We start from the raw sequence: 27,434 nt of genomic DNA on the forward strand, positions 1-27,434 counted from the left end.
GTTATGGCATAGTTTAAACATTGTTGTTCAAATTTGTACATATAGATGCAAGCATGACCACATATGATGAAATTTCAATTCTTTGTGATTGGCATTAACCAAGAATTGGAATTAATTTCATTTTAAAATAATTTACTTTGGTTACAACACTATGTCAAGATTAGGGCAATAGAAAAGGATGGTTGGTCTTTGCTCTTTGCTCCACTCCACTCCACTCCTTGAGTTTCTTTTTTAGAAGACTCAGTTTTGAGGCTAGTATGAAGTCAAGACTGCCTGTCACATTGAAGGATCCCCACCACTCCTTAACTCTATCCCTAAAACCCTCCACATTTATCCACCACTTCTCAAACTTGAAGTAAGATTTTTTGGAAGCTCATTCCCACAAGTCGGTACTATGGGGTTATGATCAGAACCCAAGGTAGGCAGAGCACTTTTTCTAATTTGGGTGAAAATCTCATCCCAAGGAAAAGAGTGCAAGAATCTTTCTCAAAAAGGAAAAGAGTACAAGAATCTGTCAATCTCCGAGGCATTTCTCTGATTTGCCCCTCCTCTCCATGTGTAGGATCCCCCAAATAAAGGAGGATCCACAAGTTCCAGTTCATTAATGCAACTATGCAACCGGTGAAGTCATACATAGCCCCTGAGATTCTGCTACAATTAGTCTTTTCTGAGGGGAACCTTGTGGTGTTAAAATCCCCACATACCACCCAAGGTCCCGCACAGAAACTCCTCATTGCTCCCTGCTCCTCCCACAGTTCCTTTCTCTCAATCCTATCACAAGATGCATACACTGCAGTTATAAACCAGATGAGTTCATGATTTAAACCACTGAGCTTGCAAGTAGTGCTCTGATTGCCACTTTCTACTCGTTTTCTACTCGTTCCCCTTCCTAATTTCTCTTGTCCCACATTATCAGTATGTCCCCCTTACTACCTAAAGATTCTACCCAAATTCCTCCTATCCATCTGTTGCCCCCCCCCCCCCCCCAATTGCTGTAGATAGTCACCTACGTCTCCACTAAGTTGTCTCTATCAACACTATTATGTCCACCCTCCTCTTGTTGTATTCTACTCCTCCTTCCTAAATTCCTCTTAGTATCCATGTTGAGCCCCCTCACATTCCATGAAAAAATCTATAGCTTCATGATAAATGAGAGGCTGCATTTCTCCCTCTACTCCTTGGTTCACTCCTAGAATCCTTATCTTTGTAGTTAACATCAAAGATAAGATTTCTTACTTCTTTGGGTACCATCTGCTTATCGCCAATCACCGAAATGGTTTCTATTGTTGTTAATTCTTTGAGCCGCCTCTGATCAATTTTAAGTAGCAGATTGAAAGCTTCCTCTGTGCACCCCTCGAAAGCTACTCCAAATTCCTTGCTCAGCCTCAACATATTATTCTGTACCCATTCGTTTGCCTTGCCTTTGACTTCCTTACAGCATTCCGAAGCATCGCATTGAAAAAGGTTGGGTCCCCCAGAATCGTGATTTGTTTCGAACTATTCTGCCCCTGTAATTTCATTTCTTCTTCGTTCAATTCTTCCGAAATCTGTGGTGTTACTTCTGCATGCACCTTTTTGTCGGGTCCCATTTTTATAAAGTTGCTGAATGAGTCTTTCCCCCTTTGCTTCCTCAATTAGATTCTGATCAGTTGAGGAGTGTGTAGTTTCCTGTATTTTTTTCCCAGCAGTTCATATCACAAATGAAAGGCTCAGGTCCTTGTGGGAATTCCTTTATAATTTGGGCTTTAAACAGGCTTCTTCCACTTTTTTTGTGATAATGAACTATACACGTACTCTAAAATGTGGTTTTCATTCTTTCATTTGTCAATAATTTACACAGAGATAAAGTCAAGCCGCACTTTGCAACATTTTGGATGGACCTGGTTTTGGTTTTGAAGTTGAGAGAAGAAATTACCTTATCACTAGGCTTGCTTTAAGGGGTTGGACATACAGTTTGTTGTTTCCTTTTTATTACATCTAATGGTGTGACACTACCTTTGTTTATTACTGCAGCAAAATTTAGGGAAAGGCTGGAGCCTAACAAAGAAAAAATACCGGCTCATGTTATGCAAGTTATTGAAGAAGAACTTACAAAACTGCAACTACTGGAAGCTAGTTCAAGTGAATTCAATGTGACACGTAATTATCTTGATTGGTTGACTGCTTTGCCATGGGGTAGTTACAGGTTTGTTGCCTATCTTGACTGTCTATTATACCTTATATTGTCTTGGTTCAGTTCAACTGATGTTATCTGTATTCTTGATTAGCTGTAATAGTGGAATCTGTTCGAGAGAAGCTGACTTAACAGAATAACAAAATGGGAAGTGTGATTATTTTTTTGAGAAGGTAACATATTTGTATATATATAAACTGGACTACACAAAGCAGTGTAATCTTCCATAATTAAAGAGTGAAGTGCAACTAGAGTTCCTAGCACTTTTGTCTTCTCACAAGTAGTCTAATACATCAAAAATAGACTCCACATCTTCTAAATACGCTTGTTTACTCCAAAAATAGTAAAGGAATAGACAATTTATCTTCAGCTTCTGTATAGAACTGTTGCTGTCCTCAATAATCTTTGGTATCTCTCCTTCCAAATTGTCCACCAAATGCTAGCTGGGACAATCCTCCATCTCTCTTTCTAACTGGATAGGCTGCCATCTCTATTCCAACATGCTAGGACTTTATGAATTTTCTTCTTGGCATGACCCGCCGAACTCTTCCGTAATTAATCTGTCATTCTACAGTGCAAAAAGAGATCATCCAGAATCAAGATTTTATTTCCTTTTTTTGGGGGGGCCAAAAGCCAAGTGAAACGAGCAACTTGTATAGAATTTTCACTTTCCATATCAATTTCCAAGGCCAGCAACCAATCTAATTATTTGGAAGGTTAAGTTCCTTATTAAGTTGACGTAGCCGAAAATTCACCTTGTCTATTCCCAAGCCAAAATTACCATCTTCAGTGGCAGAAATCTCTTTGAATTGTTCTTGGGTGTAGTAAACTTTGTCAGCGTGCCAAACTCCCTGTCATTTAACGGTCTTTTGAAATTATGATTCGATCATGAGTTTAACCAGATCCCCCCCGCAGTTGCTCCCTGTTGCTAATTCAAGATAAATATCAGGTAAGAGCTGCTTCAGTGATCTTTGGCCTAGCGAGTTGTCTTTCCAAAAGGATGTCTTCATTCATTTCCTACTTTGAAGCTGGATTTGCTTATGAGTTAGGCCATAAGCTTCTGATGGATTTCCATAAACTGACCCCATAAGGGGTTGTTCACGACTTTAGTTGTCCATTTTCCATCCATCCCATATTTTATCTTGATAACATCATTCCACAAAGAATTCTTCGTTAGAAAACCTCTCATAACCATTTCTTCATCAGGCTTTGATTCTGGACTCTCAAGTTCCCGATCTTAAAGACCCCTTTCAGTTACTAGCTGTAACTGCGCAGCTGTGCTCCATCTCACCAGATGGATCTTTTTCTTTGTCTCTATTTCCTTGCCAAAGAAAGTTCCTTCTAAGTGCATCCAATCTCTTCACAACACTTGCAGGGATTAGCAATAAAGACATTGTATAGGTAGGCATGACATCACGTACAATGTTATTAAAGACAATCATCGTTTAGTGAGAAGTAAAAATACTATTCTTTGAAATTTGTTAGGCTTCCAAGTTAACCTTGCTGCCTAGTGATTTGACTTGCCTATATTGAATCGTCCTCCAGCTTTTCTTTCTCCTTCTGTTCCTTATTTGGGTTCTCACATGCCATGCTTCTTACTTTGATGATGCTTCCTTGGCATCCCAATTAATGAGTTTATACGGATTCTAGGGTCTATCACTAGAAAGAATCACACTCATGAGAGCAAGATTTGGATTGTAAGATGATGGGCTCCTTATGTAGTATAAGTTTGGAGCTTGATTTGTCATAGTCCATGTTTGTGGATGGTGCTGGACCTGGCTTTATAGTTTTGTTCTTTGCCATGGTTGTTAGCAGGTTCCTAAAATTTTTCTTCTTATGTGATCCAAAATGCAGTGATGAGAACTTTGATGTACTACGGGCAGAAAAAATTCTTGATGAAGACCACTATGGGTTAACTGATGTTAAGGAAAGGATCTTGGAATTTATAGCAGTGGGAAAACTCAGAGGAACCTCACAAGGTTGGTAAATGCCAGCTTATTTTTTATTTTTTTAAAAAATAATAACCCTCAAGATTAAGCCATAATCATATATTCCTTTTGTCCCAATTAATGTGATTAATCTTTCCGGTAAAGAATGTCACCTTTTTATATTTCTAAATTTTTGAGATGAAGGTTCGCGTATGATGTCCAGTGTGATAAAGAATGTGTCACCGAGACTTAAAGCTGAGGTCTATAGAGTGGTTGTTAAACTAGCCATGTTGTACAAGGTGGAGAGTTGGTCAGTCAAGAACTCGCATGTCTATAAGATGAAAGTAGCAGAAATGAGGATGCTTAGATGGATGTGTGTGCATATTAGAAGAGACACGATTAGGGATGAAGATATACGGGGTAAGGTTGGAGTAGCCTCCGTGGTGAACAAGATGCGAGAAATGAGAGTGAGATGGTTTGGGCGTGTGAAGAGAAGGAACACAAATGCCCCAAGAGGAGGTGTGAGAGTTTGGCGGTGATAGGTTTGAGGATTGGTAGAGCTAGATTGAGGAAGAATTGGGGAGAGGTGATTAGATAAGACATGACACATTTTCGGCTCACCGAGCATATTACCCCATATAGAAGAGCATGACGGTGTAGGATTAGGATAAACGGTTAGTAGATAGTTGAGCGTTTTCTCTCTTCCGAGTGGTAGAGCAAGGTTCTAGTATTATTTTTATCATGTTATCTTATATTTCGATTTTATTACTATTGTTTTTCTACTTTGGTTGTCTTTGATATTTTTACTATCAATACTTTTCTTTCTTCAATATTTTCATGATAGCTTTTACTCTTGTATTTCTTTCACATCATGTTCTGGAAAACTTTTTTCTTGAATCGAGAAACAACCTTTCTACCCACAAATCAAGGTAAGGTATGTGTACACCTCACCATCTCCAGACCCCACTTGTAGGATTACTGGGTATGTTGTAAAAAATTTAAACTTCAAAATTCTCATTTTATTTTATCCTTAATGAATTAATTTTTTTCCCAATAATATACCGTCCAACACAAAAACACACACTCACGTAGTCATAATTTTAGTTTATGAGTCCAACTTTCTTTCACAACAATGTCTATACACATGGTATACAACATTACACAACTTTATACATTTACTGTAGGTAATGTGTCAACGTTGTTTCAAGGTGTATAAGAGGTGTTTATACATATTTTTACAATGTTATATAAAATTATTCAAACTTGTACAATAAGTTGGGTTTGGTCTCCTACAAACTTATACAAGAACTAGTTTTGATGCACATGCGTTGCACGTGAATGGCAAATCATATAGCACACTATTTTTATAATAATGTCAATATTATTAAATCAAGAATTTAAATGATTATAAATGAAATAATAAAGTATAAGTTCCTATTCATCATGGATGTGAACTTTCTCATGATTATTAACTGTGTGCATACTGAAAGTTGTGAAATCAATATTCAAAACATCTATGCTTATTTATAATTTGAAGTCAGATATAAATAAGGTGATGTGACACCTCTCTATGACCTCCAATTATATTTATCTTTTTTCTCATTTTAAAATTAATTATGATATGTAAAAATAAAAAAAGTCACTCTTAAAATCTCTTTGTTGGTCTCTCAAATATACCTTCTCCTCCCTCCTCTATAATTCATTGCTTAGTTATTATTGTATTGTTGGAGTTCTTGCATAATATAAATAAATAAATAAAAATATAAAATATAAAAGGTATACTGAATTGAGTGTTTTTAGTTGGGGTATTATAATAATTTAACATTCAAGTTAGGGGGTGTTCAAATTCCACTGAATTTCGAACTCACTCAACGGTGACAAATCACACTTGAGTTTTTAAGAAGAGAAGAATAGAAAACATAGAAAATTCGTAGTTTAAAAATATGAGAAAACTCCTCCATTTATAGCCAACCATGGATAATATGGAGAAGTGTTTATTGTGCCTTATCAGAAAAGTAATAACCCTTCAGAAAAGTCACTATCCTTCAGAAAGGTCACAACCTATTAGAAAGGTCACAACTCATTGAAAAGTTACAACCCTTCGAAGAAGACACAACCCTTCAATGCGAAAATGTGCCTACTTTTAATAATATGATATAATATAATATAAATAAATAAAATTTAAAATATAGAAGATATACTAAATTGGGTGTTTCAAGAAGAAGAAGAAGAATTGAAAACTTATAATAAAATTCATAGTTTAAAAATGTGAGGAAACCCCTCTATTTATAGCTAACAAAGGGTAGTATGAACATGTGCTTATTGTGCCTTATCAGAAAGTCACAACCCTTCGATAAGGTCACAACTCATCGGAAAGTCACAACTCTTCAGAAAAGTCACAATCCTCCGTGTGAAAAAGTGTTTGCTTTTAATATATTATAATATATTTAAATATATAAAATATAAAATATAGAAAATATTCTAATTTTTTTTTATGGGAACAGACCCTACACGAGGCTCCCACCTCTCATGTACAGTCAGGGGTTGAGCAGCACCCTCAAGCTTTATATAAATGAACAAAAAAGATACAAGGAGGGGGACATAAACTTTACCTCCATTCCTAAGGTGGTTCATAAGTCGGCTAACCTACTAAGGTCGGCTAACTCATCACCGATACAAAAATAGGTGCTATCTAATAACTAGGAAAGCAGTAAACCTATGAGAGGACTCCTCTCGATACAATGTGACTAAGAAAAAACATAAATGAGGGAGACTCTCCCCTTCCATGAGAGTACAAAAAGTAACCTACACTAGTCCTATTCAAATAGCCACGTAGCACATAGCTATATTGAAGAAGAGCAAGTATACGAAACTTCTATTTCGCATGGGTCAAGAAGATTCTTATCATTTTTGTCCTTTTTAGTCCTGTCATACCGAGTTTGTCCAAGAAGTGAGAGTGCATCATGCAAGTATGTAAAGGTTACATCAGCTCAGGGGGATGAGGGTTGGTGGTTTTTGTGACTGCTGCTGCAGGTCAGCATTGCAGGGGGGGGGGATTTGGAGCTGTTGATGAATGTTGAAGTTAGTTGTTGGAGGTTCCATTGCACCAACATTGGTGGAGCTGCAGTTCTGGGATGAGCAAGTGCATGGCTGCACTTTGTTTCAGCTCTGAGGAGCTCAGCACCTGCAAGAATACCAACTGGGGGGCTATTCTAACCCTGCACAATGAAGCAAACCAGGTGGCTTCAGCCCTGCAGCTTTGCTGGTCTTGCACAGCAGCTGCAGGATGATCAACTGGGGATTCCATGTGTTGGCCCAAACAATCAGCTCAGTCCTTAAGCTTGGAGGATCAGCTTGCTCAGCATGCTCTACTGCATCGTGGTCTCTGCTCTAACTGGAAGAGTGTAGCAACTCTAAAGAGTGCTACAACTCTTTACTGTACCTGCATAAGGAAGCAATAAACAAAAGGGAGAACAAGAGGGATACCTACAGTTGGCCCAAGAGTGGTAGATGAGTCCTGCAGCTGCTCAGCAGAAAGCAACATTCATAGAAAGCAATAAACGAGGGAGACTCTCCCCTTACATTGGTCCTAACTAAGTATCTTCAAAGAAGCTATAACTATAACTAGAAACAGCCAAGTTGAGGAAAAAGTTAGAACATCAATGATTGCTCCCATGAAAACATGTTGCAATAGCAGAGCTTTAGGTGAAGCTGCAGTCCTGCTATGAGGCCTCCACTAGTAGTTCCATTGTTGCAGTTGTGCCATCTGTTGTAAGTTGTGATGCAGCACTGCAGTGTACCTGCAATGGATTATAAAGGGCCAATGTGCTCCAGAGTTGCACCATTCTATAATAGGCTCTTGATAGCTGCAGTTAGTAGGCTGGTGTGTTGCAAGTTTGCATGTACCTGCACATTCAGAAAAGGGGGGAAAATAGAAGACATCTACTCTATTCCTTACCTCTAATGGTAAGTTGATTATTCTAGGGAAGCAATAAATAAGGGAGACTCCCTTTTACAATGGTTCTAACTATGGGATCTTCAAAGTAGTTATAACTATACATAGTAATACCCAAGTTGAAGAAGTAGTTAGAACAGCAGGAAAATGATCAAGGAGGCTTCTTGATTCTCTTGAGTCTTCTTCTTCTGAAACTAGCCATCCCTAGCTTGTCAAGTTCTAGATGAGCCTTAGTTTCTTTGGGAAGATCTTGTTTGATGAAGTAGAGCTCAGGAGAAGTGCATTTGTGGCTGTGCTTGGACAATGCATCAGCAGTGAAATTGGCCTCCCTAAATGTGTGGTTGCATTTGAAGACCTGGAACTGAGTGATGATGTTGTGCAAATTGTCCAGCAGTTCTTTGATGGACCAAGGTGGTTTTGCTTGTTGTTGCATCCACTTGATGAGAAGCTCAGAATCAACCTCTAGTTCTACCTGATAGTAACCAAGATGAGGGCACCAAGAGAGGCCAAAGATAGCTGCTTTAATCTCAGCTTGATTATTAGTACCTGCACCTAAGGGGACAGCAAAGGCAAATATGAGTTCACCATGAGAATTTCCAAGGATACCTCCTCCACCAATGTTGCCAGGATTATCAAGGGCACTGCCATCAGTATTTAATTTCACCATGTGACCAGATGGTTTTATCCAGTTCACAGGAGTGATTTGGATAGCATGGGAACACTGATCAATCAAAGGGACCAGTTCCTTCCATCTGGTAGGCCAACTGATATAGGGGAAAGCAGTGCTGAACAGGTTGTGGATATCTTTCTGGATAGAGAACTTGACTCTAGCTAGATTAGAATGTTTCCCACCATATTTAGAGGCACATCTATTTTTCCAAAGGTTCCAACAAATGAAAATAGGGGTAGCTTGAAGGATGAGTTTGTGAGCCTGATTCTTGTATTTAGAGTTCCACCACCTCATCAGCAGAGTTCTGAGTGGTGTGTACTCCTTAGTGATACCCAAAGAATCAGAAAACCCTTTCCATATGTTGTTAGCAAAGGATCCTGCAACAAAGATGTGATCAATGGTGTCTTGGCCAGGTCTATAGCAGCAAGAACACTGAGAGGGAGTTTGACCAAATCTGGTCAGCTTCTCATTGGTGGGCAGCTTCCCTCTAAGGGCTCTCCTGACCAGGAAAGAGCATTTGAAGGGAATGAGAGTATGCCATGTACAAGAGTTGAGCTTAGTCTTGGGCCTTTTATCTCTGATGAGCTCCCATGCAGTAGAACAACTGAACTCCCCAGAGCTAGTGAGCTTCCAGCTGGGTTGGTCTTGCTGGAGAGGTTGGTAGTTGATGTAGGTTGCCAAAATGGTAGACACCAGTTGAGGTGGAGCCTTTTGTATGGGTAGACCCATTTGTGAATTTTAAGCTTTTAAGAACTACAACAATGGAGTTTTAAATTTTTCACTTTAATTCACCCAACAATATTTAAATTTGTAATGATGAATATGGGTATCACTCTCAATCAGTTTCTAAGTATCTAAAGATGAAAATCATAATCACATTTAATACGTACTAACAAACAATGATTGTCAATGCTACTACCCAAAGCCAAAGCTATCCTGGAAAACCATAAAGTGCAGCAAATTACCGGAGGTTGGAACATGCTTGAGTTCTATTTTCAAAGTGCTATTGCCAAATTGTCTTTTGTGCAAACATTAAATCAGTATTTTTTCACCGAGTCCATTAACCTGCACCAGAACTCTCTTCAAAGCAGCTGGTTAAAACTTGACATTCTCATTGTGAACCCACCTAGTAATTGTTCTTGATGAAGCTGGTGATAGCTAAAATCGGATAATAAACTCAAATATGGTCTAAAGTGGGTAATTGTTTTTCCCTAACTATTATACAGTGTGAAAATCTCTTGATTTATAGTGACACAAATGTCTTAAGGCTTGTTGTGAAAGCACTGATAATTAGATGGAAGGCAGAAGTAGTAGTACTACAAAATACTAAATTTGATGGTTATGTGGGCAGCATAGTACCACAATTATAGTGATCTAGTTGGTCAATTATTTTTATCAAGAAGCAAGTGAAACTAGAGGGGGCATATTGATAACATAGGACAAGAGAGTGAAGGATGGGAGCTAGTATGCATCTTTTGGAAATTGGGTCTGCTGGGGCGGGTTCGCTTTCCGGTTGCCCTTCTTTTCTATTTGCTGCAGTAAATGAGACTGGGAGTTGGATTTCCTTTATGACTTCCGCTCCGTTGATCGATCAATAATTCACTTCTTTAGGAGAGGGTTCGGACCGGGGTGATTTCGGGAGTAGATGGCCCGGCATTCAAGCAATCAATCATTCTTTCTATCAAAGACTTCGAGACAGTAGAAGTCTGGCCTTCCCATCTTCATCTATCCGGCTCAAGGCCTCATTAGTGTGCTCGTCTGCGAGCTATGCTGGTTCTGTAGAATAATGGCCTGCAAGAACGGAGAGAGAGGCGGGCTTGGCGACAGACTACGTGGTCAACAGTCAATTCATGCTAGATGATAGTCCTAGCTCAAAACTTAACCTGGTTTCTTATTGGGGTGCATGCTTCAACCTGTAAAAAAAACGAATGGAGCTTTGGTAGGAACTTATAGGGCACAAAAGTTTGTCTCATGGATGGGATGTGGTGTTTTCAATACTACTAAGTATTTTGATTAAAGGAGCATAGTACTTATTCTAACGCCATGTCTGATTTCTCAAAAAGATCATTAATAACCTCGAGCTAATTGATCCCCCTTTATTTGCGGAATCTTCGCATGGATGACGGGAAAAACCACAAGAATTGCTTCTAGGATTGATAGATTTCCGTTCTTTGTAGAGTGGGATGAAAAATCTAGAACGTCAAACAATTTATTTTTCCTAGATTGGTGTCAGACCGTAGACCTATTCAATTTCAATGTGCAGACTTGATTGCCGAAGGATTTTACTTCAAATTTATGAACTAGTGGTGGGAAGATGGTCTCAAAGTGAGGATGAGGGATGATGGGTGTCATGCCCCAAACCTTGGTGGGGCGGACTAGCACCCAGTGCCTTTAAATTGACTGAGCAGACCAGCACGGCATGGATCACAAGACATAGTATGGAAACAAAACATAAGCATATTGGACATTTGGACATTTCATCACTGGAAACGGTTCAGGACTGGGCCCCAACATACCCAAAACACCTATGTACAACTTGAAGTTGAATAGTAGCCTGTTTAGATTGACTTAACCTACTTTTTTTTTTAACTTATAAGCTGCTTAAAATAAGTTCATCCAAATAAACCCAACTATTTATTGGGGCTTATTTTAAGCACAAAATGACTTTAAGTTGGTCAGTCAAACACTCAAAAAAAGCTGAAAACAGCTTATAAGCCAATCCAAATGGCCTCTAGGTCTACAGTCCGACACTAATCTAGGTAAAATAAATTGTTTAATGTTCTAGATTTTTCATCCCAAAGCAGCTGATGTGTAATGTAGAAGCCTAGCGAGGATGTCTGCCAACTTGAGCATCAGAACCTGCATCGTGAAATGGAGCGCCGCCGACAAAAGGGATGTGAGTACCATGAAATAGCACTCTTGTGATAAGGCAGATAGAAATAATGTGTGACAAACAATAAAGCTCATGAAAGAAGGGCATGAAACATAATCATAAAGTAACGCAGGAAACTTGGAACACATCATTTTTGTTCATCATGCTTTTATTATCTTGTTATTCTTTGGGATACTAGTGACCAATCTTGACATAATACAAGAGTTGAGAAGTCTCTCTGATGATGGATTTCCAGTGTCAAATCTATCTATGGAATTTGAGGAGATAGCCAGATTTGAGGAAATTGCTTGGAGACAAGGATCCACGGTGCTATGGTTGAACAAGGGGATACGAACTCAAAATTTTTCACAAGATGGACAATGTCCACAAAAGGTTCAAAAACATTGTGTAACGTTGAACTTGAGATATGGTTATTTTAGAGGACAGTCTTTGAGAACTATGAATTGTGGAGAAAAAACAGATACTTGTATGGGTATTAACAATATGATCCTAAGACGAAGGGTAAATTGGCCTCTAGAAAAATGCCCTTCCACCGTAGCTAGGACAATATCAGATTTAAGTGATGATATTAATCCCATATGCTGATACTATCTTTCACGTGTACTGCACCTGTTTTATCTCAGTTTAATTTATGAATGTGAGTCAGGTACTTGAAACAGACTCATTGCTCTGTTTTGTTGAACAGGGAAAATCATATGCCTCTCTGGCCCTCCCGGAGTGGGCAAAACCAGTATAGGTCGTTCAATTGCACGTGCATTGAACCGCAAGTTCTACCGATTTTCTGTTGGAGGGTTGTCTGATGTTGCTGAAATAAAGGTATGGAAAGATCTGACCAGCTCGCTTTTTTGTGGTGCACAGAATCTTGAATTTTCATGACTAACTTTGGAATACACATCAAGGGACATCGACGGACTTATATTGGTGCCATGCCGGGGAAGATGGTACAATGTTTAAAAAGTGTGGGAACAGCTAATCCTCTTGTTTTGATAGATGAAATTGATAAGGTATTTTATGGTTTGCAGAGTTACTACTTCAGTTGTATGTCTTTGACTATGATAGACTTCTATGTTCTTTTTCACCATTTAATCTCTTTTTTTCTGATGATTACAAGGAAGCATTTTTGAGCAGGAGCTTATTGTGTGTTGATTGGATTTCTTCTGCAATAATTATAGATTAATTTTAGTAATTGCCCTGTATTTTTGCTTCTATGGCAGCTGGGAAGGGGACATGCTGGTGATCCAGCAAGTGCTATGTTGGAGCTTCTCGATCCAGAACAGAATGCAAATTTCTTGGATCATTATCTTGATGTCCCTATTGATTTATCAAAGGTTAGTTGTTTCCAGGTCCACTTATCAGATTATTGTGTCTGTTGATTGGCCCTTGTGAAATGCCTCTAAAACCATTTGATGAATGGCTAATGTAATAGTAAAATCTTGCAAATATCTAATATCATTATGCTCTTTCGCTTTGGGTGCTAAACACCAGCATTGCAGTGCACCCCAATAGGCTGCACAACTGTTAGTTGTTTAGGTGGCATGTGCTGACGAGGGGATGAAGTAGGAGTATTGGGCGAAAGGGCATGGCAAGAGGCAAATGTCAGTGCCACATGTTCTCCTGCTAAAGTTGGAATCTAGGGATTCCAGTTGAAAGCCTTGTTCGTAGAATGCTCTTATATATGCTTACCAAGTTTGGTGTCATTTAAAGTTAGCTTACCTATGGTCTTAACTTAGCCAAGGAGCAGCGACATTGTCGTAATTAGCTGAAGCTTTTGTAGGCAATAACTCGTTCCATGAGTGTGGCAATAGGATGAACTTCATGGAGGTGGGAAGGAAGTCAAGAGGAGTTGTTAGTGACAAACGACATCTGATTTGGAGTTCGATGGGATAAAAAAGGACCATTATAATTGTTGAGCAGAAACATGTCTACTCCTGATACTCGAGTTTATTTCTTTAAAGATTATATGAGGAGAAGCATGGTGACAACCAACCATCCCTCGCAGATGTGTTGACAGTGACCACCCCAAGTGTGCTTCGTTGAGGGGAATTGCAAGAGTCTACGTGGGCATCTCTGAGGAATGTCTAAGCTATCTATATGAGTTTGGGTACTCTATGGATGGCGCGTCGCTTAGGGCTAGTGTTGGGCGCCCAACGAGTGCAAGAGGCTTGATATTTGGAACGATTAGGCCCTGCGCGTAGCCCTTTTGATGGAAGAAGACCGCCATGACGATTGAGTGGTCGAGGGAGACTCTCTAGAGCCTTATGACCTGACTTGTGAGTTTGGCTGGGTTCAAGGCAAGCAAGGGTCCGTTGGCCTAGATGTACAGTTGTGGGGCGACGCTGCAACATGTGAGATGAATGTATGTTGCATGGGCTATTCTTGGCAATGCCATGAGACATCCAATGGTATGGTATGGAAGACGCACATGACCAAGGCCAAGGATTGGATGTTGCACTATCGGGCTAAGCATAAGCTACGTGTGCATGCACAAGGTAAGTGTCAAGCTTGAGGATAGAACTGTGCATGCGAGAGCATTGCTTAATTCTAGGCAAGGGCTAGTATGTCCATAGCCAACCCCGGGAGGGCGCATAGACAAGATCCAACATATGAAGATGTGCCACAAGAGTTGATAGCATGTCAGGGTTATGACATCAGCCACCAAATGGGCGGCAAAATTGAGGCAAGCCTCTAAGTTAAGCCTCGCCATATGCACCGAATCATATCGAGAAGCCTTGGTTGGCCGGTAGTAGGAGGGACTACGGGCTCCGCACATGCTATTTGTGCGTCTCTTATGCAAAGAAAATATTGGCCCATGACATTAACTATTGATTAAACTAATTGTAGTTTACATAGTGTTGGCCAATAAAAAACTCACACATCTAGAATATGAAAGTAGCAGAAATGAGGATATTGAGATGGATGTGTGGGCACACTTGGAGAGATGAGATTAGGAGTGAAGATATTTTGGATTAGCTGTGAGTGACCTCCGTGGTGGACAAGATGAGGAAGACAAACTTGAGGTTGTTCGGGTATGTGAAGAGAAGATGCAGAGATGCCCCAATGACGAGGTTTGAGGGGTTGGTTATGGTAGGTTTGAGGAGAGCAGGCTGAAGATGTATTCGAGAGGTGATTGGACAAGACATGATACGCCTGTAGATTTTTGAGGACATAGGTGGGTATGGATAAGTTGAGGATTAGGGTAGAAGATTAATAGGTAGTAGAGCGTTGTCTAGTTTTCCTTACCAGTAATATTATTATTACTCTAATACTATTTAATTCTTGAATATTTTTTTAATTACCTGTTACTTCCTTTGCGTCGTTTGTCGTATTATTTGTTATTGCTATTGTCCTTTTCTCCATTATTTTCTACATGACCTTTTTACTATTGTATTTCCTTTCTTACTGATTTTAATATGCTTTACTTGAGCCGAGGGTTATTGAAAACATAAGGCTGTGTACACACCACCCTGCCCAGGACCCCCTTGTGGATTACACTGGGTATGTTGTTGTTTACCTATTGATTAAAGATTTGTCCCTTAATTTAAAAATGACAACTTTATTCTTAGCAGCAATGTTTCATTTTATCTTAACAAACATCAGCACATCAGCGACATGACTAGAGAGAGAAGTGGATGGGTATATTTGCGTACCATTTCATTTGTAGTTATCATTGACTGTGATAATTTACTGCTACTATATCTTCTCGCGATGGTAAATATTTGTGTTATATTTCCAAATGGCATAGTTAAAAGAAAAGCATCTTTCTATATTTTGGTAATATTGGGGAGAGGTGATTAGACATGACATGACTCAACTTCATATTACTGATGACATTATCTAGATAGGAAGGAGTGGAGGTTGCGTATTAAGGTAGAAGGTTAGTAGATTGTCTTGCCTTGGAACATTTAGTCTTGTTAGTGCTTGTCGTAGTACTAGTCATACCCGTGTAGTTATGGCCATATGTTGTTTATTATGTTTCGATTCCCACACTATTTTACTGCTGTAATTGGTCTTTATTGTAGACTTTACACTGCTTTTCTTATTAACTGTCATGCTTTCCTCATTTTTTCCTTCTTTTTTTACTTGGGTTTGACGTACTTGAGCCAAAGGTCTTTCAAAAACAACCTTTCTACCTCCACAAGGTAGTGGTAAGGTCTGCGTACACTCTACCCTCCCCAGGCCCCACTTAGTGGGATTTCATTGGGTATGTTGTTGTTGTTGTAGATTTGACTTGGTTATGGGGAGGGAGGCAAGATCAAAACCTTGAATTATAGATGTTGAGTTATATATGAACCTGAAGGAACTTATAAAATTCAACCAAAGGATAATTATGATTATAAAATCCCTTTTCATGCCAAAAATGGAAAACAAATCGGAGCTTTGGTGTTCCTTCTAGCCTTGTTTGCTATCATCTTTGTTTAATACAGTTACCTATATTATTAAACTTTAAACAGGAACAACAATCTGCATGGACTTTTTTGAATGTGAAATCTAATGTTGATACTGATTTTTCCTTTTTGTAACTGCAGGTTTTGTTTGTCTGCACAGCCAATGTCTTGGAAATGATACCTAATCCTCTTTTGGATAGAATGGAGGTAATTGCAATCGCTGGTTACATTACTGATGAGAAACGGCACATAGCCAGGGATTATTTGGAAAAAAGTACCCGTGAAACATGTGGGATCAAGCCCGAACAGGTATGTCTCAATGAAACGTCCCTAGTTGCATCTCATTTATTCCCGAGTCATTTATCAGTTGAGTTTTGTGCATATTTTTCGGTTCCAATTTTTGAAATCTCTGAGCAGACATAGGTCTGTCAGTGCTAAGACATGTGCTCAGTCCCCCACATGCTCTTTCTTTAAGAGAACAGTACCAAACATCAAATATAGTTGGTAACCCAATATATTAATTGTTAAAATAAAAAACGTTGCAGATGAATTTTTATGATTATGAACAAGTGACTAAAAGTTTGGTATAAAAAAATTAGCTCCAGGAAACATAAAACTACGTCTGTTAAACTTAATCAGAAACGTAAAATGATTTCTAAACTTGATTGCTATGGTTTAATCTTCTTATATTTCACTAAATTGTTGTAATTTTATTCTCTCTCCAAATAATTGTTTGTGTTTATAGTTATTTTTTGTTGTATTAGAATAGGAATAGGTATATACAATCCTACATAGAATAGGAATAGGAATATGAATAGTATATAATCCTTTTGTCCCAATTTATATGAGTTAGTTTGACTTGGCACGGAGTTTAAGAAAGAAAGAAAAACTTTTGAAACTTGTGGTCTAAAATGAGTCATAGATATTTGTTTGGTTAGAAATCATTTCATTAAGAGTAAAATGAATATTTAAAATTAAATTGTTACTAAATTTAGAAATGAAAGCTTTAAGGATGAAGTGGCTTTGGAAGTACTCAAATGATAACCAGAATCTGTGGGGCTCAGTCATAAAGGCAAAATATGAAGAGAGTGATAGTTGGATGACAAAGGAGGTTACCACCCCTTATGGGGTTAGCTTGTGGAAATCCATTAGAGTACTTCGGAATGAATTCAAACCAAACACCAAGATCAAAGTGGTAGATGGCTTAAGAACTAGATTCTGGAAGGATGATTGGCATGCAGAAGGAAATCTGGAGACCCTCTTCCCTGACATCTACAGTTTAGTTCTGCAGCAACAAAGTACTATATCTGACTTATGGACTCCTCAAGGATGGAATTTTATATTTAGAAGGCACCTCAATGACTGGGAAATTCCAAGAGCAACAGAATTTTTTAGAAGCATTGATCAGTTTAGTGGTCTGGAAACAGGACTGGATAGATTGCAGTGGTTGGGAAACAGTAAAGGGATGTTTAAAGTAGGTGCAGCATACAGAAAGCTGAACCATCAAAATTTGCAGTTACTTAAATGGCCTTAGAGACATATATGGAAAGCCAAAGGTGGCTTGCTTTGTGTGGTTACTGGGTAAAGATGCAGTGTTGACACAGGAGAATTTAATGAAGAGGGGAATTACACTTTGCTCTAGATGTTTTTTCTGTGGGAAAACTGCAAAAACAGTCAATCATTTGTTCATCCAATGCAAAGTCACTGGCCAGTTGTGGAATCTGTTCCTGAGACTTGAAACATCTCCTGGTCCATGCCTAGGAGAATTTCAGAGGCTCTATATAGCTGGGAAGAAGCAGGGTCACAAGCAAAAAACATAAGTAATTGCAGAATTGTTCCTGTCACTATATGGTGGACAATATGGAAAGAGAGGAACCTTAGAGTTTTTGAGAATAGAGAGAGTAGTATGCAACAAGTCAAACTGAATTGCATTTTGAATCTGTGTTTTTGGTTTAATCAAATTTACTCTAATGATACTGTCTCTATCATTGATGTCTTAGACTCATTATAGGGATAGGTCAGTTGTATTAGAGTTTCCTTATGTAAATATGGTTTTCAGTACAACCTATGTACTGTTTTACAGAAATAGAAACAATTACCATTGTCAATTTTTTTTTAGAAATGTTTTCTTTTTAGGACTGACTAAAAAGGAAAGTAAGTCGTATAAATTGGGACAAAGGGAGTAATATCCTACTTGGTAAAGGATTGTATTGTAGTGTCTATAAGTAGGGTCTAAGTAATAATGTAGAAACACAATTCAATAATATTTTTCTCACATGGTATCAGTGAAATTTTGAGCCACCAATTCTCAAATTTGAAATAGGACTTGACTTGCTCCCAGCCACCACATTTTAATATAAGTAACTCTGTGGAGAGTTAACTGTTTAATGTTCCTGACACACTCATTTCAGTCCATAGAGGCGAGAAACCTATCGAGTCTAGCTGCACTTTCCCATCTGTCACCCTGTCTCCGAGTATATTTGTCCTCTGATAGTTGTCAATCTACCAATTCTCTGTCTTCAACAAACTCTAAAAAATCCTTCATTGCTCTGGTAATTCCTTTACAGTTCTTTTCTAAAGGGAATCTTAACTTATTTAACGCCCCATGGACCAGAGAAAAGGCCTCTAACACTAGCACGTTCCCACCATACGTCTTCCCTCTCTCTTCTATCATTCGGGGCATTAACACGGGAAAGATGCCAAGCAAATTTTTGAGTCTTTCCAGTGAACTTACAGGTGATAGAATAAGCCGCCAAACTGCTAACTTCTCCATCCCAAATCCTACTGTCCCATAAGATTAGGATTCCCACTCTTGTTCTACTGGCCAATAGTTCCAAGTTTTTAACTCATCTGTTATCCCACCTCTCTTACAATGCCAGTGATTTCCCCTTCAATTTTAGATTCTTGAAAGCACAACACATCATCCTTCCATTTGTATACCATATTCCTGATCAGCAGCCTTTTCTCGCGACAATTCAATCCTAACATTCCAAGTTACAATGTTCACGGTCATTGGATATTTGTGATGCTAAATCTCCCTTGCTTCTATTACCATTGCTCTTAAAGTCACTTCCATTCTCCAATCTCTTCATTCTTAAGACCCTCTGTCTTTGGAGTTTTCACTGCTTGTATCACTGAGGGACCCACATTGCTATGACGTTTACCATCAATATTCATGTAGAATTCAAAACCTTCTCGTTCACACCCTTGAAACATCACCCCAAAATTCTCTACCAAGCCTGAAAATATTCTGGTATACCTATATAGATATTTCAAATTCAAATATCCTTTTCATCCTCTAGAATTGAGGAATTTAAAGGAGTGGGATCTTCAATTGGCCAACCTACTGCTTTGTCCATGTCCTGTGCATGCATGTCTATTTTTCTGCCCCCGAGTATCGCTTGTCTGTTCATCATTATTATTGATCATATGCAGTGAAGATTCATTCTCTCTTGATTGTTGATAATTGATATCTGCTTCTTTATTCTTTCCTCGACAATTTTCATTGTTGAACCAGTTACATGTGTTTCCTCTTTTCTCGAGCATATGCTGGCTTTAATTCCTCTGTAAATGGGTCAGTTCTGATTTCCAAGTAGCTGGGATTTAATTCACTTGAATCAATATACATTGGGCCAATAGGTATGGGCTCAATATTGTAAAAGAGAGATTCCTTTTTACAGGGTTATTTAGGTAAAATCACTACCACGTGCAATCTTATGTGACAGTAACAGCCTAGGAAACTGTCTTGTTTGAATAGGGATGGCAATGGGCAGGGCAGGTAAAGTGTTCTCCTGCCCTGCTCTGTTTAAGTCACCGCCCTATTTAGCTCTAGTCCTGCCCTGCCCCGTTTAACCTCCCATTTACATGTTCTATATTTTTGTTTCAAAATAAATACTTCTTTCAATTTATTTTTTTAATGTCTTTGACAATCACACTTTAATCTGTCTTTAAGAATTCCAGCTTTGTAGTCTTCTCTGTTCTCTCTGATTTGATACCTGATGTTAATGCTTTTGCTTGGGCTCCTGAATTATTATTTCTCAACCAAATCTTTCAACATTAATAAATTCTTTATTTATTTATTTATTCATAAATGTAAATGGTGAAAAAAATAAACAAAAAAAAGAACCCATGATTATTTATTGTGTGTATATCTAATACATGAAGAATTTCAACATCTTTTGAATTTCATAATTTTAATTTTATAGTTTACATAGAGTAGTGAATTTCTTAGTAAAGTGAATATTGATTTGAAGTGAAGTCTCAGACATACCCATAATAATGGGAAAGATGCTAATGATTGTACAGTTAATTGCACATTTTAAACTGACATATATATAAATACACAATCATGATAATCATTGTTTTCCAGTTATTTGTGTATTACTTAATTTCTAATTTTCTCTTGGTGAGGAGTTATAATATTATTACGACATGTAATTATTTTCTAAAATATGTTACTGTATTATTTTAGAAGAAACACAGAGAATAAAGAATCAAATGTAGAGGAATTGGTGCAAAAATAGCTAACTTTTGGGGCATGGGCCATTTTTCTATAAAACACATCACTTGCCCCATTTAAACATCTAGCAAATTTAATATTGCCCTGCCCCACCCTGCCATGCCCCATTTAACTCTTGCCTTACCTTGCCCCATTAAGAGCTTTGCCTGCCCCAATTGCCATCACTACGTTGGAACAACCCACATGCTCTCGCCTGTTTATATCACCTTGAGCCCACCTCCTTGTACCTTCGGCACCCTCTAATTACTAGAGGTCCTTCATCTTTTCCCTAGCAATAACTCCGGTGGAAGTTCTCACTGGCCTTCACACCACACAAGGACCTCCGAGATGATTCCGTCACACTCCACTTGACCCCTCCTCCTCCCCCCCCCAACCCCCCCCCCCCCCACACAAAAAAAAATTCCTCTTAACTCACGCCTATTTTAGGTGATTCTTCAGTTCCTCTTGTTTCGTCTGTATCCACTCACCTCAATAATCTCCATTTCCCTTGAAGATTTACTGGGACCATAGATGAGGAAGGCCAACCAGTCTAATCCAGATCTGGTCCACCCTTGAGTGCCTTGGAATTGAACCCACAGTCGGAGACCACACTTGAAGGATCAACTTGTGTCTTTTCCAGCTCCACCATCCTTTCATAACTTGTTCAGCAGTCAGCTTCAATGGGAATTCAAAGAGTAATCGGTTGTGCCCCATTTCATAAATATTGATTCTGTGAGTCTGCTCCCTAGGGGGTGGGCATTAACACCAAAACCCGGACCGAACTGAATTAATTTGGTTCTTCGGTTTCAGTTTCGGTTTAATTTTTCTAAAAATTCGGTGTTCGGTTTGGTTTTCGGTTATAGGGTCCCAGTTCTCTGGTTTAACCGAAGAACTGAATTATATGCTCCTAACCCCTGAATTGACAAAGCCAAGCAGGACAAGATGTTTTGTTTTTACTTTTTAGGCTTGGTCAGTTATACACTATTCTTCTACAACTACTCGATAAAGAAAATTAACGCAATGCAGTTTTAATGTTCTCTTTTACTTTCTCATTATTTAGTGGCATAAACAATAATGTTGCTTTGCTGCTTTAGTGCTTCTGCGTTCTGCCTTTCATATAACTGCATTTCCAATTTTCCATAACTATCAGAACTGACCCTACAAGCTAAAACCCTGACAAAAATACACATTAATTCTAATAATGAGAGGTCATCAGGTCAATGTTGGAGATTAATATAATATTATTTACTATTGATTTTCTCTTGAAGCAAAGCCCAGCTGAGAATAGTCCATTTTAAATTTAAAAGTAGCCCATTTTACAAGCTGAAAAATAGCCCATTAATCAGGCCCATACCCAAAAAAACCAACCGAACTTGAAAAACCCGAACTGAGCCAAAATAATTCAGTTTGGTGTTCGGTACACCCTTTGCCATAACCACAAACTAAAGAATCAAACCAAAAATCGAACACCCACCCCTACTGCTTTCAACTATTGCTTGGTGTTCGGTACACTGCCATAATCGAAAACCCAAGAACCGAACCGAACCGAAAAATCCAACGCCCACCCTTACTGCTTCCAACTATTGCTCATCCAACCATGATGAATCTCAGACAGAGCGGGACTGTCTGAAATTTCTTCTGGTAGACTGCCCACCAAACTCTTGCTTAGTGAGTCATTATGTGTTGAGATTATGCTTTCCTTTGACACGTATCATTCCCCTTTCTTCAAGAACCATTGTTGCATTCATTTTCTTGGGACAGCCCTTCGATATTTTGACTGTATCTGAGTACAGTTGTCCTCCCCCATATTGTCTATTTTTTTGTAATAGGGATGTTGTGACTGTGATTAATGAACCTTCCTATCTTTAATGCAATGTCCAACCACCCTGTATTAAATTCAGGGATGATAATAACTGATCTCTTCCTTCCTTGTGTACTGATAATTGTTATATAACTGTCTTATTTGTTGTAATTTCTTGTGCAAAAGTACTCAGCCAAACGATCCTGGAACTTCCATCTTTTCACATAGTTACCTTTGACCTTCGAGGCCTCCTTCATCGACTCACAAAGCCATCTCATCATACTCTATCTTCTTGCTGAAGGATGTTCCATCTCATCATATTCTATCTTCTTGCTGACGGGTGTTCTCCTGATAAAAAATTGCTCTCTTTCCGTCCATACGAATCACTCAGCTCTTCCGGCCCTTCTGGAGATATCATATGATTTGAAACTTACTGTGAAATATATGATGTCGTCTTCCATCTAAATTAAAAGTTGTTAACAATTATCACAAAAACCAAATTAAGTCCCAGCCATGTTGCTGGCTAGCATTCCTGGAAAAGATGGTACTTGGTAAGAATAACCTAGGAAAAGTTATTCTTTGAAAACGTGCCTCTGAGCATTTTTAAGGACCTAAGGCTTAAGCTTTTGCATGTTATTGTTTTCATTAGTACTTCTCTTTGTTAAGGCATAGGCCTTAGAGCCCCAACCAGCTTTTTCTTTGGTTTTTGCTTTAGACTACTTTGACTGTGGACGTAAAACTATTTTATCGTGCTTGAATGGTTGCTGGGTGGGTTTTAATTGATTAATAAGGTAATTGAAGGGGGATGCAAGTATCAATTGGAATAATCGAGGTGCGTGCAAGTTGGCCTAGACACCATTATTATCCCGGGGAAAAAAGCAATTGAAGTTAGTGCCCTTGTGGTAGTGCAATCTCTATTATATGATGACTGCAGTAGATATGTTCTCCCATGGTCTTAAAGATGAGATTGATGTAATTCGGGGAACCTTATATTTAGGTTTTAAAATTTTTGTTTTAGTTGAGGTAAATGCCATATGAATCTCTGGTGAAAAGAAGTTGAGGTAAATGCCATATGATTCTCTGGTTAAGAGAAAACGGAACATATTTTCCACGTTAAATATAGGCGTCAGAAGTTAATCAATTGATATCTGGGAGGGCTTATGGATACCTTTTGTTGGTTGTGGCCTTCTAGAGCGGATAAAAGGAGTTCAAATTTTAAAGCAGCATCTTGTAGGCTGCTGGTACTTTTTTCATGACATAGTAGTAGCTTTGTGCTTCCCCAGACCCCACCTGTGGATTTCACTCGGTTTGTTGTTGTAGTGGTAGTAGCTTTATGCTTATCTAATGGAAAACACAGCAGGATTAGGTAATGACTGTGGGTACCATTTTGCTGGAAATGCCAACTTCCGGATACTCCTGTAAATTGTTCTAGTTGATATGGTATCAAGTGGAAAAGATGCAGAGTTTGAGTTCGTGTATATGCCACCTCTCTCTCTCTCTCTCTCTCTCTCTCTCTCAGGCTTTTCATGTGCTAACTGGCAGTCTCTCAGATGTAGAGCATTTGAACTCAAGTTGGAGAATTAAGTGTGCAAACATAATTGATTGCAAAATTTGAAGGGATGAATTGTTGATGTTTGGTTTAAATCTTTCAACATGTACAATTATCGTGACAGTTAGTGGATGTGATTTTAGTACTTCCGGTTGATGCCTTGATATTGGTTTTCATGTACACAAGTTACACTAAAGTATTGCTTGCAAATAAGCTAATGATATTGGTTTCATGAATTCCTTATTTCAGGTTGAAGTGACTGATGCAGCTCTTCTCGCTTTAATAGAAAATTATTGCAGAGAAGCTGGTGTTCGCAATCTGCAGAAGCAAATTGAAAAAATTTATCGCAAGGTTCTGTGATCTGTCCTCTTTTGTTTAAAACATCTTAGTTGCATTGTCTGAATTTGATGCCTAGTGAACTTTTGAAGAAAAGTGATGATTATTTAATGTAGGGTAAAAGGGTCTGATATACCAATCAACATTGTCATTTAAGCTGATATACCTCTCGTTACAAAAGTGGCTCATATATATTCTTACCATTACAAAAGTGGCTCACACATACCCTTACTGATACAAAAGTGGCTCACATATACCCTTCATTTACTGGAAGTGGAAAAATTAGTTCAAGTTTTTTTTTAAAATTTTTAAAAAATCCATGTAGGCGTATATATGATCCTTCTAGAAAAAATTCAGGGTATATTTTAATCTTTTTCACACATAAATTGTTTTTTGACTTATTTGACTATCATTATTTGAGTTTCTTATTCTTATTTCATTTTTTTCTTTCATTTTCTACTGTAAAAATAAGAATAATAAAAATAAAGAAGTGTGAATGATTAAGAGAAAAAAGTAAGAAAAAACTTTAAAACTAATTTTTTTGCGGCTATATTGTAATTAAAAACTTTTTAGCGCTATATTGTATTTTCGTTTTTGTATCTGCAAAAACATTGCGGCATCTACAATAAATTTTACAAGAAAATTAGTGAAACATAAATAAATTTGCCCATCAAAATAATAAATTCAAATTAGTCGTTGTAACAAAAAAGTTAAAAATGTGAGAAGGATCAAATATACCCCCATATATAATTATTATTTTAAAAAAAATTGATTCAAAATAAAAAATTTCACTTCCATTAGAGAAAAAGGGTATATATATGTGAGCCATTGGTATAACTATAGGGTGTATATGGGCAACTTTCATAACGAGGGGCATATCAACTCTAAATAGCAAAGTTGAGGGGTATATCATGCCCTTTTCCCTTTAATGTAATGCAACACAAACACTTGGAAATCATTTTCATGCTCTGATACTTCTCTGTCCTCACATTCTATTCTTGTTTTCCAGATAGCTCTAAAGCTTGTTAGGAAAGATGGCAAGATTGAGCCCCAGAATGCCGGGGTAAATGAGGTAAAAGCAGAATCTGTCCATATATCAGATGAAATCAAGTCTAAGGAAGAAACTCAGGCTGGAGCTAAGTCTGTAGAGGGTAGCAATGATGACAAGCCCTCTGAAAATGATGCTGAAGCTCTGGAAGCCCCAGTAAACCAAATGCAGATGTCTACTGATGAAGATACTCATTTACAGGTAAATGGAAAAAATTAAAAGGCATTATATAAGGCTAATTGTTGTACTTCAGGTGATTCTTGCCAGTTGCAATTATGCATGCTACAATGTATTTGAGTGCTTTCATCTATGCTTTAGATATAAATATGTTAGTTTTGTATGCACAGAAGATGTGTCTTTTATACCTTGTCTTATTATGTCATGTTGATTAAATGTTGGTTAATAGATGCAATGTAAGAAGTTACTTATCTGACAATTATATAACACCAAACCAGCAAGGAAAGCATTTGGTGTTCATTTGTACGACTACTTCTGACTTGTATCTTAAGAAGGTATCTATGCGATTTGCATTATCATACACTCTAATCAGATTAATGATTTAAAAGCCAAATTCTTTGGGGATGGAGAGGTTTCTTCAGTCTGACTAATTATACTTGATAGTCTAATTCATTTTAGTAAGTCAGGCCAAAAAGTTTGGATGTCTTGCTTAAACTCGCCTGTTTCAACATAAAACAGGTCGCGCACACACATACTTTGATATGTTTGATGTTATATTTCCCCTCATATTTGTCTGTACTGAGAGAAAAAATTAGAATTCTGCAAATTAAGCTGCTAGTGAATAACATCCTTCATTTTTTCTTATGTTGCATGATTTATACTTGGGTTTACATAATCTATGTTTATTTAATGATCATTGTATTTGTCCAACTGAATTTTGGTTATGGTGGTTGTGATCTTAACTGGATACTCAGGAAGTTAATGAAGCTACAGAAAGTGAAGCAAGTAAAACAATAGAAAAAGTGGTCGTGGACTCACCAAACCTAGCTGATTATGTTGGTAAACCTATTTTCCATGCTGAGCGCATATATGATCAGACCCCAGTTGGAGTTGTGATGGGTCTTGCTTGGACTTCAATGGGTGGCTCAACACTCTATGTAGAAACGTCTCTGGTGGAGCAAGGAGAAGGAAAAGGGGCTCTCAATGTAACAGGACAGCTAGGCGACATTATGAAAGAAAGTGCCCAAATTGCCCATACGGTTGCCAGGATCATTTTGCAGGAGAAGGAGCCTGATAACCACTTCTTTGCGAATAGTAAGCTTCATCTTCATGTTCCTGCGGGTGCTACCCCTAAGGATGGCCCTAGTGCTGGTTGTACTATGATAACATCCTTGTTGTCTCTTGCCATGAAAAAGCCTATTAAACCTTACCTGGCAATGACCGGGGAAGTCACGCTAACTGGAAAAATTCTTCCTATTGGGGGGGTATGTTTACAAATCTTATTCTTTCTATTATTCGTTGATTTTTGTCTTTTATGGTCTTTATGCTTTGATTATTTTCCCGTTTCCCTATGTGTTTACATGCATGTGTGTAAGCACAATAAGAGTGGTCTTTTCATTTTGGCCATCATTAAAAGGATAATGAAAGTTTCAAAACTGTAGTAGTGTGTAGCAGCATTTGGAAAATGATTGTGACCCTGCCTTGTTGGGTTCATCTTATGAAGTGCGTTGAATTTACAAATTCTTTACCCTTTTGGTTCAATACTAGGTCAAGGAGAAAGCCATAGCAGCACGACGAAGTGATGTGAAAACTATAATATTCCCTTCAGCTAATCGAAGAGATTTTGACGAGCTGGCTCCTAATGTCAAGGAAGGCCTTGATGTACACTTTGTGGATGACTACAAACAAATATATGATTTGGCATTTTGACAGCTAGAGTATAGAATATTAAGTTGCTTTTTGGTGACAAATTGTCCAGTTGTAGGTCGAGTTCGCCATCTCATTCATTCCAGTCCTTATGCCCCCGAGATGTTTTGTTTTGCCCCCTTGTCACAACAAGCAACTTTGATTATTTTATTTCACACCATTGTATCACATAATTCATAAATCTCAAGGAGATGGATTATACCTTTTGCCAAGAATGAAGATAAGATTTGACGGAAGTCTCTGATTTACTAGACTCCACCTACTGTTAAAGTTTCTTGAATAGGGATTTATTTTTCTTGGATCTTACAGGCCAA

At 38.1% G+C, this 27,434-nt stretch overlaps 1 protein-coding gene across 4 annotated transcripts; it reads left to right on the forward strand.

The window, feature by feature from the left end:
• Window positions 1–218: 218 nt before the first annotated feature.
• On the forward strand, window positions 219–27,356 carry LOC129872876 (lon protease homolog, mitochondrial-like). Of its 4 annotated transcripts, none has more exons than XM_055947818.1 (11): window positions 219–418; window positions 2,014–2,185; window positions 4,028–4,152; window positions 12,305–12,435; window positions 12,519–12,623; window positions 12,834–12,947; window positions 16,146–16,313; window positions 24,102–24,203; window positions 25,198–25,437; window positions 26,169–26,678; window positions 26,962–27,356. In XM_055947818.1, the coding sequence occupies exons 1-11, from the start codon at window positions 403–405 to the stop codon at window positions 27,121–27,123; spliced, it is 1,845 nt and encodes a 614-aa protein (XP_055803793.1). In that variant the 5' UTR covers window positions 219–402; the 3' UTR covers window positions 27,124–27,356. The 4 variants fall into 4 exon arrangements, with proteins under 4 accessions (XP_055803793.1, XP_055803794.1, XP_055803795.1 ...); XM_055947819.1 differs by having other exon boundaries at window positions 220–1,464; XM_055947820.1 differs by lacking the exon at window positions 219–418 and adding an exon at window positions 2,268–2,346 and having other exon boundaries at window positions 2,085–2,175.
• The last annotated feature ends 78 nt before the right edge of the window (window positions 27,357–27,434 follow it).

The sequence above is a fragment of the Solanum dulcamara genome, chromosome 11 (genome assembly GCF_947179165.1).
Source record: "Solanum dulcamara chromosome 11, daSolDulc1.2, whole genome shotgun sequence".
Taxonomy (NCBI): Eukaryota; Viridiplantae; Streptophyta; class Magnoliopsida; order Solanales; family Solanaceae; genus Solanum; species Solanum dulcamara.

Excerpts from the sequence above, each read along its gene's own strand:
- LOC129872876 (XM_055947818.1), top strand. Across the intron at positions 16,314-24,101 it reads GTGGGATCAAGCCCGAACAG|GTTGAAGTGACTGATGCAGC; the intron begins GTATGTCTCAAT and ends TCCTTATTTCAG. Across the intron at positions 24,204-25,197 it reads TTGAAAAAATTTATCGCAAG|ATAGCTCTAAAGCTTGTTAG; the intron begins GTTCTGTGATCT and ends CTTGTTTTCCAG.